Source organism: Acomys minous, assembly GCF_964271855.1.
Source record: "Acomys minous genome assembly, chromosome: 2".
Taxonomy (NCBI): Eukaryota; Metazoa; Chordata; class Mammalia; order Rodentia; family Muridae; genus Acomys; species Acomys minous.
Genome location: NC_140484.1, coordinates 117,681,880 through 117,690,826, shown reverse-complemented (window position 1 = coordinate 117,690,826; position 8,947 = coordinate 117,681,880). Strand labels below are relative to the sequence as shown.

Genomic DNA, 8,947 nt, shown 5'->3' with positions numbered 1-8,947 from the left:
TTTATAACAGTAGGCAGAAAGGTTTTCTAATCTTGGACTACGAAGGGGATGCACCGTGTTCAAACCACTATCTAATAAAGGACCACACCCCCACCTGCTGGCATTGATCTGCAGCCAGCAACTAAGGACCCACGCCTGGGACCTCACGTTAGCTGAGGATTTGTGTTGAAATTCATGCTTAAAACACAATTTAGCATTAAAAATAACCATAGTCTTTTACGAACACAGTGTGTCATGTTTATTAGGCTGTTCACAGGTAAGCTTAAAACAGGAAAAAAAAAAACTGGATGCCGTCAGTAACATCAAGAAACAAAAATCTTTAGCTTTCTTAGCTGCAAAGAGTGCATCCCACTGCAGCTAAGGACTACACAGGTCATCTGTTCACATATCTGCAATAGGCGCAATTTACTTTTTTTTTTTTTAGCAACAGGAAGCAAACACATTTAACCAATGACTTTTAGAACAAGAAGAAAACTATCTTTATGAGTTATACAAATTAAACTGATACAAAATACATTATAAAGAAAACACACATACAAAAGTGATTAAGTGGGCCAGAGAGCAAGGATGTCACAGAATACCACACTGAGAGAACACTGGTGCAAATTCATTTCAGTTATGAAAGTAGGTCCAAAAGACACATTTACCGAGGTAAAGGCACAATGACTTCCACATAATTAATGGGGAAGAAGCCGGACGCCCCACGTAGCATTCCTTCATACCAGTTTTCATCTATCTGACTGGTTAATGTAATGATGTCCCCTTCTTTAAATCCTAATTCTCCTTCGTTTTCTGGTTCAAAGTCATAGAGACCACGACAGCAGGGCTGGTCCGGGGGAATGTGAGTACCTGTCCACATGACATGAAGACAAAAAGGACAGGTTAACATAACAAATCACCCAGAGAAACAAGAAACGGGGAAGAGCCTGCACTTGCTCCTGGCCCACCCCAAGGCTGGCTCCTGTTGCTCTCGGCTACTGTTTGTGGTCCGTGGCTGCCTCCAGGCGCCTCAGCCCTCCAGGCGCCTTAGCCAAGCCTCCCTGCGCCCTGAGGAAGAGGAAACATGCCCAGCCCATCTCCTGGATGCAGGTATCCTCAGCTTAGTCCAAAGCCCAAGGGAAAGGCAAATCCTGAGGCCACAGTCTTGCCTCCAGAATGTTCAGATTTTCTTTGTGGTGACTGGATGGTACTTGGAAAAATTAAAGGACAAAGGTGAGGTGGGGTGTTACACGTTCCCATGACAACAGGGAGAGAGGAGCTCAACAGGAGTACAAGTATTCATGGAGCCGACTAATGTGGTCAAGCCTGGAGTTCTCACCACATTTTCCCCCAAAACTAAAACACAGTCACTGTAGACGAGAAAATGTGAATGCAGACCTGGGACAAGCCAACTCACTAACTCAGAGATAACCAGTGTGAAGCCTGGCCTGCCAGGCATGTGTATGAACGCAGATCTCTGAATACGGTCCATGTGTTTGTTTTCATTAAATAATATTCCTTACTTAGTTCTGTGAACCTAGCCACACACATAACTACTAGCCACTGGCCAGATGCCTCCTGTACCAATGTTTCTTTATTGTTGGCATCTATTACAGCCAGTCATTCTGGGCACACGTGGTCTTATTGAATCTGTAATTGGACATTTATGACCCTCCCTTCCCTCCTCCTTCCTTACTTCTTTCCCTCCTTCCTTCTTCCTGTCTTTCCTTCCTTCCTTCCTTTCTTCCTTTTCCCTTCCCACCCTCTCTCCTCTACCACTCTCTTTCACAGATATCTCTGAAGCACTAAGTAGGGTGTGCATACTTGTCACACAAGCATCTGCATTTTTTTTCCCTTAGTGTAATGGCCTAGAATAGGATTTGATCATCCTAGACCATGAGGTTTGCCAAGAAGCTTAACATTTGCTATCAATTTAATATTCTACCTTTATTCTAAAAAATTAGAAGCCCTTATATACTCCAAACACTGGGCCTCTATCTGCCAAGTTTGGTACAAACTATTCCCAGTTTGTTGTATTCTGTTTTTGTTTTTGTTGTTGTTGTTGTTATTTGCAGTTTGTGCTAGTATTGGGCAAGGAATGGGTTTTCTATTTTGCTTTGGAGTCTATAAATGCAGGGCAGTAGAGGAGGCTCAATGGGGCTTTTCAATTCTCAGCTCATCCTCCATGCCTATGTACAGTTATTGCCCAGAATTTTATTTCAGAATCTTATTTGTAATACTTTTCATGTTACAACTTTTATTTTTAATCTCTTTAGATTCTGACAACAAAGAAGAAAGAATTTATTGGTTTTAATAATGCTGAATCAGCTACAACAATCATCACTGATTTCAAATAGTACTTCTATGTCTTATTTTCTAACGGCCTTCCTATATAGCCCAGGCTGGCCTTGAACTCAAAGGGCTGCCCCTGCCTCCACTCCCCAAGTGTTGGGATTATAGGTGTGTGCATCATACCTGGCTTTATCATTTAAATACATGAGCCCTGCGGCTCATGTTTGAAGTTTTCAGTTTAGTTCAATTGATCCATTTGGTAACAGTACCATATCTCTTTCTGTATTACAGCTTTAGAGTGTCGGTAACTAGGCGGGCAGGTTCCTGGCCACTGCTCCCCTGAAGAACCTCCTGCTGTTCTCATAGTCACTCGGAGAAACCTTAGCGCCACTATAATTTCCATTTTGACTGGATTATACTTGCTGTTTCTCCTCTCAGTATTACTAAAATTGATTTTAAGAGACTTTTGAAATACTTCAAGTGCCATGTTCTGACTCTATTACAGTTTTAAGGTTTTTGTGCCTCTACTCAAAAGTGAGATGACTTAAGGCAGCTTTGGCAACACAGTTAATTTAATTTTCTTTTTTTGGAGGTAAATATTTCTTCATTTTCGAGACAGTCTGAAGATTTCCTACAAATTCCGCATGTGAGTTGGTGACTATAGGGTCCTTTCCAGACCAGCTTTAGATGACAACTTTGGGGCTAGACATGGCTTCCTGTCCCAGCTCTCAGGAGCACCTCCAGAGCATCAGAGGTTCCCACAGTCCCCTGCGAAGGAGCTGAAGCTGTAAAGACAGGCAAGAGCTGAGAGGCCTTGGCCAAGTGAGATGAGGCATCACTTGGAGGAAGGCTGGGGGCATGGACCACTGGTGAGATCAAGACTGTCTCTAAGAAAGGGTAGAGGGAGGCTACGCCCTAACCCAGACTACACACATAGGAAGGCCATGGGCATTAGCTGGAAATAAATCACGCAAAAAGAGATCAGGAGACTCTCTCTGCCACTAATAGTTGCCTCTTGTTGTAACAGGTTCCCTTGGGCACCTTTAAGTCTAGAAAGGGGATTGGGCGGCGGGAGGGGGAGGAGGTTCCCACCACTTTCCAGTACTCCAACTGAAATATCTGACATGCTTTTCCTTCTGCCACTCAATTTTATGGCTTCCATTTTTATTTCTTTTTTTTTTTTCCTTTCTATTGCTGTTAGGCCAGTGGTGGTTTGAATGAGGCTCACATATCTAAATGCTTGGTTCCTAGTTGGTGCACTGTTTAGGGAGGATTAGGAGGTGTGGCCTTGTTACAGGAGGTGTCACTAGGGGTGAACTCTGAGGTTTCCATAGGTCTCTCTCTCTCTCCCCCCCTCTCTTTCTCTCTCTCTCCCCTCCCTTCCTCCCTCTCCCTCCCTCTTTCTTCCTCTCCTCTCCTCTCCTCTTCTCTCTCTCTCTCCCTCTTCTCTTCTCTTCTCTCTTTCTCCCTCCCTCCCTCTCTCCCTCCTCTCTCTCCCTCCCTCTTCTCTCTCTCTCCTCTCTCTCTTCTCTCCCTTCTTCTCTCTCTTGTCTCTCTCTCTCCCTCTCTCTCTTCTCTCTCTTCCCCCCCTCTCTCTTGCCATCTGCCTGCAGATCAGGATGTAAGCGCTCAGATACTGCTCTCATGCCATACCTGCTTGCTGCTTGCATGCCACCATGCTCCCCTGCCCTGACAGTCAATGAGCTAATAATTCTCTGAAGTCCAACTGTGTCGGTGTGGCATGTAAAAATGATCAAGTTCTTCCCATGTTTCTGCTACCAGAAGAGTCAACTCACAATGAGACAAGTGGAACAGCAACACTAGGCTCAGAAAGCATCTCCTCTAACACCGGCTGTTTAGGCAGAAGGTGATCAGAGAGTCGTGCACAAAACAGTCGGTCACGGTGGCCTGATATCAAGTCAGAAAGAAAATACCAAGGCTCTAGACCCCAAACCATGACCTACCTCACTCTAGGTCACCTTTTACACAACCCATGGTGCTGCTGAGGCACTGTGTGGGTTATCACACTGACTGGGAGGCTCGCCACCTACTTTCCCCTCTTTCTTACTCTATCAGCCACCTGCGATGACCAAAACACATCCTAAGTAGGAGACAGTATCCAAGCCAACTTGTAAGTGCATATACATATAACACACCACATGCACATAGCACATAGACACACACACACACACACACACACACACACACACACACACTACACCTCTCTTCTCCTGGGGGACCTTCACACTCTTCCCACACTGCCCCAATACCAGGACGGTCCTCAGCTGTACCGATGCATGTGATGCCAACTGATCAGAACGTAGGCTAGCTGGCCTGAGCCACACTTGGTGGCAGTACATCATTCTGGAATACCTCCTGATACAGTTATCATTCTGGGTCATTATGGTTCCCTGGAGCCCTCAACCAAGTAAGTCTCCCCTCTGCAAAGGGAGCACAGAGCCTGGACAGGAACCAAGTGGCCCATGTGCAGTTTGTAAGTTCTACAAGGTTGCAATTTCAGTTGAGAAATACTGTGACAAGCAGGGCTTTCGGGCTTCTGCGGCACATTTTGTGTGGTGTAGGAGGAAGCAGACTCTGGTTCAAAAGAAGCAGGGCTTGACAACCTCAGAGCCCAAAGATTTTATTTCACTCCGCGGAGGGGGAGGGCCCATCTCCTGCCACTCAGAAAAGAGACAGAAGTTCAACTAGCTCAGGAGGGACCTGGACTTCCCACTGGAACTCTGGGTCAAGGCAGGTTCCCAAAGTGCTCTGAGCCAGGGGAAATGTGGTGTGATGAAATCAAAGAGGGGCTTGAGGTAACCACCACTTGCTCCCTACAAAATCTCCCAAGTGCCAACAGGAGTGAGGCAGGAATGAGCATCCACAGGCCACCTGCACAAGGTCACGTATGCTCATCAGCACAGACCTGGCTTCTCAGAGGTAGGGCTGGGGCAAGAGACATCAGCAGATCCTGCTCTGAAGCCAGGGCCACCTGGGACTAGAGACCCCACTGTGGAAGCAAGTCTTCACAAATACAGCCTCCAGCCTCTATCAACTCCCCGTGCATTTGGATAGAAGCTTAGGATGGGCTGAGGGATGGGCTGAGGGATGAGAGGCCAATTAAGGAAAGCCACCAGCTCCAAGAAGGGGGCTTCATCTCTGAATCAACTACAGTTATTTCCTGAATCTAGTGAGTAATAAATGGGCCATCTATACTTTTCATTGGAAGAGACTGAGTTACCTTGAAATGGCAAGATTACATTTTTTTCCATTAAAAGAAATGGAAAAAAGATTAATCTTTTTTTTTTTATCCTTCTTTCCATTTTTGGCAAACAGTGGAAATGGAAAAAAGATCAAGCTGTTTCCGCTGCTGGTCTAAATGGGAACTCATAGCTAGCCCAGCTAGAGAAATAAAATTTCTGCCCACCTGAGAGACAGTGGCTGTGTCCTTCCAGGACACAAAATTCACGTCCTAAAAGACATAACTTGCAGCCAGTCAAGACAATCTCTGCTTCCTCAGTATTTTGAGACACCCAAGGTCCTGAATGCTTGGCTTCCCATTGCCAGACACAGCATCTGCCCCACAAAACTCCTGGCAAGAAAACACAGCTCCCAGCCAGCATCCCATCTCTTTGTCCCCGTGCCTTCCAAGGCCCGAGCACCCCTCCACCCCTGCTTATTTGTAAGCAGTTGTTGGGAACCGGAAGTGTGGAGGAAACAGTGCACACCAGTTTGTCATTGGCTAGTGCAGGTCTATGTACTCTAGAGAACAGAAAGCAGGCACCCAGGACCCCATGGAGTCTACTGGGAAAGGCCCCGGCCCCTGCCACCCACCCTCAGGAGACCCTGTTTATTTCTCTGACTCCTGAAACCTGGCCTTAATGAAACATGAGAGGAAAGGTAGGAAACACAGTCTGTCTTTGTGAACAGACTGAAATATTTTAACAGAGAAAAGAGAGTACTGCTCTTAAATATTTACTATTCAAGCTCTGCTCCGCATCATTAGTGGAAGGGGGAGGGGGAAGATGGGGGTATTTTCCCTCAGCCACACACAATAGAGATGGAAACCATATTCTTCCTAAAACAACCTCCACTTCCCTCTTGGCAATAATGTGGTCCACTTTCTAACAATAGAGGGTCCCATCTCAGCCTCAGGAACATTCTTTCCAGTGCACTTCCCTCAACTTCATCCTTCTTTGCCAAGTCCCTGCTAAAAATGTCACAGGCATACACAAACTCTGACCACATTTTTTTTTTTCATTCCAATCCTACAATGCTTTATCGTACCCAGCTGTCACCCTCTCAGGTGTTAGTGTGTACCACCAGTAAGGCCATGGTCACACCTCAGCCTCAGAGACAATGGATTTAACTTAATGACTAGCTACTGGCATCCCCCGTCCCACCCCCAGTGGAAGGGGCAGAGAAAGCAGTGCTGTGCTGACCCAGGTGCAGTCTGCTTGGCGGACCAGACCCGCTCTCCCTTGTACTCCTCTAAGTAATGGTGGGAAGGGCTCTCTTCCCTCCATGTTTCAGCCCACCTCAACTCCTCTCTGTATCCGAGCCAATCCCTGCCCTTCAGCTGAGCTGGGATCCTTAGCTGAGCATGCCCCAGGGAGCTCCCAGATCCAGGAAAACGAAGAACATCCTCCTCTGCTTGGGTCCTCCCCACCCTGAGGGATGGCCTTCCCTAGCGGGGCGGGGCTTCTGTTCACCCTTCCTTCCTGTGCCAGAAGCAGCATCCACTTCCTGGACCCCAGCGTAGGGACTGTATGGGAATAGAGTGGCCTGATTTGTTCTCCATTCCCCCCCCCCCTGTGTCCTCAGCCCCTTCCTCAGGCTGGGGAGCTGTTCCCTCTGCTTCCACACTTGACTCTGACAGGGATGAAGGTAGAAGGGATGGTGAGCTGAGGGGAATGGGGTCTCAAGTGGGACAGTTGGATCATGCTGGATCTTGACTTGTCTTCCAGACCACCAAAGGGGTTTCCTCCTCTCCTCCGCTGGCCTTGACTCTAGGGCCTTCAGGCTGAGCGCTACACTTGATCCCCGTCACACACATCTTCCTTCTAAGAGGCAGGAGGATGGAGAGAGAACTCATGCCAGCCACCTGTCTGCATGAGTCCTGAGGAGGGTACTTTATCTTTTAGTAAATGCCCCAAACTGTTGTATCTTTCGAGGGGAAAAAAAACATTTCTGGTTTTGCTTTTGTTTTGTTTTGTTTTGTTTTAAGAAATACAGCTTCGTTCTTGCCTCCCTTGTAGCCGGGTTGCGACCTGTCACTTTTCCCGCTGCCAGCAGACCTTCCCGAAGCAGTCCCTCGAGCCCTTCTACTCTGCTGCTCTCAGTCTGTGGTAGGCTAGGAAATCAGACAACCGATTATGTAGCGTCAACAGTGGCTGTGTTGTGGGCTCTTACACTGTCGCAAGTACCGTGCCCAGCACCTCTAGTTTACAGGCTTTAATTTTACCCTAGAGAATTCCACCCAGTGGAGAGTTATGATCCCTGCTTTTTAGAGGACAAAATCAGGACCCAGAAGTACAAACATAAACATTGGTGTATAATCCTGATGCACACAAAATTTTGTTTTCACCATATCTAGATTACAATTTGTACCCATCAGACGAGTTAGTAACTAGCAGTCCCTAAGTCCCAGCTCTGTGTTAGATCACCAGCATTGCAGTTTTCTAGAACCCACCACCACCACCACCACCTCCAGCTTGTCTCCACCCCAGCCAGCCTCAACTCCTATTCTGAGCTTCTGGGGCTATACAACGTAAGTAATCTATGCTGGGGACATTGTAAATTGCTGAGTAGAGCCTAGAGCCTATAAACTGTCTTTTTAGAAATAAGAGCCTACTATTTTTCTACACCTGGAGACCTGTTGAAATTACATATCAGGGGGCCTCATGTTTACTCATTATCATCATCTATAGAAATAAGCCATGTGATTTGTTTTAACCTTATACCAACTCTGCGCCATCATCCCAGGTTCTGTCACTTGGGTCTGGTAAACAAAGCTTGTGCCCTGTCCTGACAAAGGCCCATTTGGGGTGCCCATTTACCCAAACTCCCTGACTGGAGACTCCTCAACTACAAGCAGGCCCAGCAGTTTGAGTTGTTTTTGCTAAGACAAGACCAATGGGAAAGACACTGCTGTCATCAGAGGTAGCTTTCCGGTGGCTGGCATAGGGATCAGCTGGCATAGGGATCAGCTGGCATAGGGATCAGCTGGCAGGCGGCCCGGCGGCCCTGCGCAGGGCTGCTTCTTGCCCTGTGCTGCACGGGCTAGTCACTAATACTGAAACATCAAAAGACTCTGCATAAATGCAGGGCTTCAGGGTTCCTCTAAGAATCATCAAAAGTGGCCATCCTGCTCTCATTCTCCACCAAAGGGAAGTGCCACAGACTGCTGCTTCAGGGGTGACATGTGTGTGGATTCACACGGCCCCTGGGAATTCTGCCACACAGCTGCCCTGTGCATAATCCCCAGACACAATGGACTTCTATTTTGTAGTTAATATCTACATTAATATTTGGATTATGATGCTTGAAATGTTAGCTTACAGCTTAGCCGTGTTGTTATAAAATACACGCATGACTATAAGATACTCCGCATTTGAGATAATATCACCCATCCATCACGTAGCCATTTCTACCAAGCTCTATGGAAATTCCCAAA

General features: G+C 46.9%; 1 protein-coding gene across 3 annotated transcripts in view; it reads right to left on the bottom strand.

Annotated features, from left to right (window-relative positions):
- Positions 1 to 214: 214 nt before the first annotated feature.
- Positions 215 to 8,947, bottom strand: part of SH3GL3 (SH3 domain containing GRB2 like 3, endophilin A3) — a 129,475-nt gene continuing 120,742 nt past the window's right edge. For all 3 annotated transcript variants that reach the window (XM_084756402.1, XM_084756403.1, XM_084756404.1), the window contains one exon: positions 215 to 849. In XM_084756402.1, the coding sequence (XP_084612528.1) occupies positions 644 to 849 (206 nt within the window). In that variant the 3' untranslated portion in view covers positions 215 to 643. The remainder of the gene's footprint in view (positions 850 to 8,947) is intronic.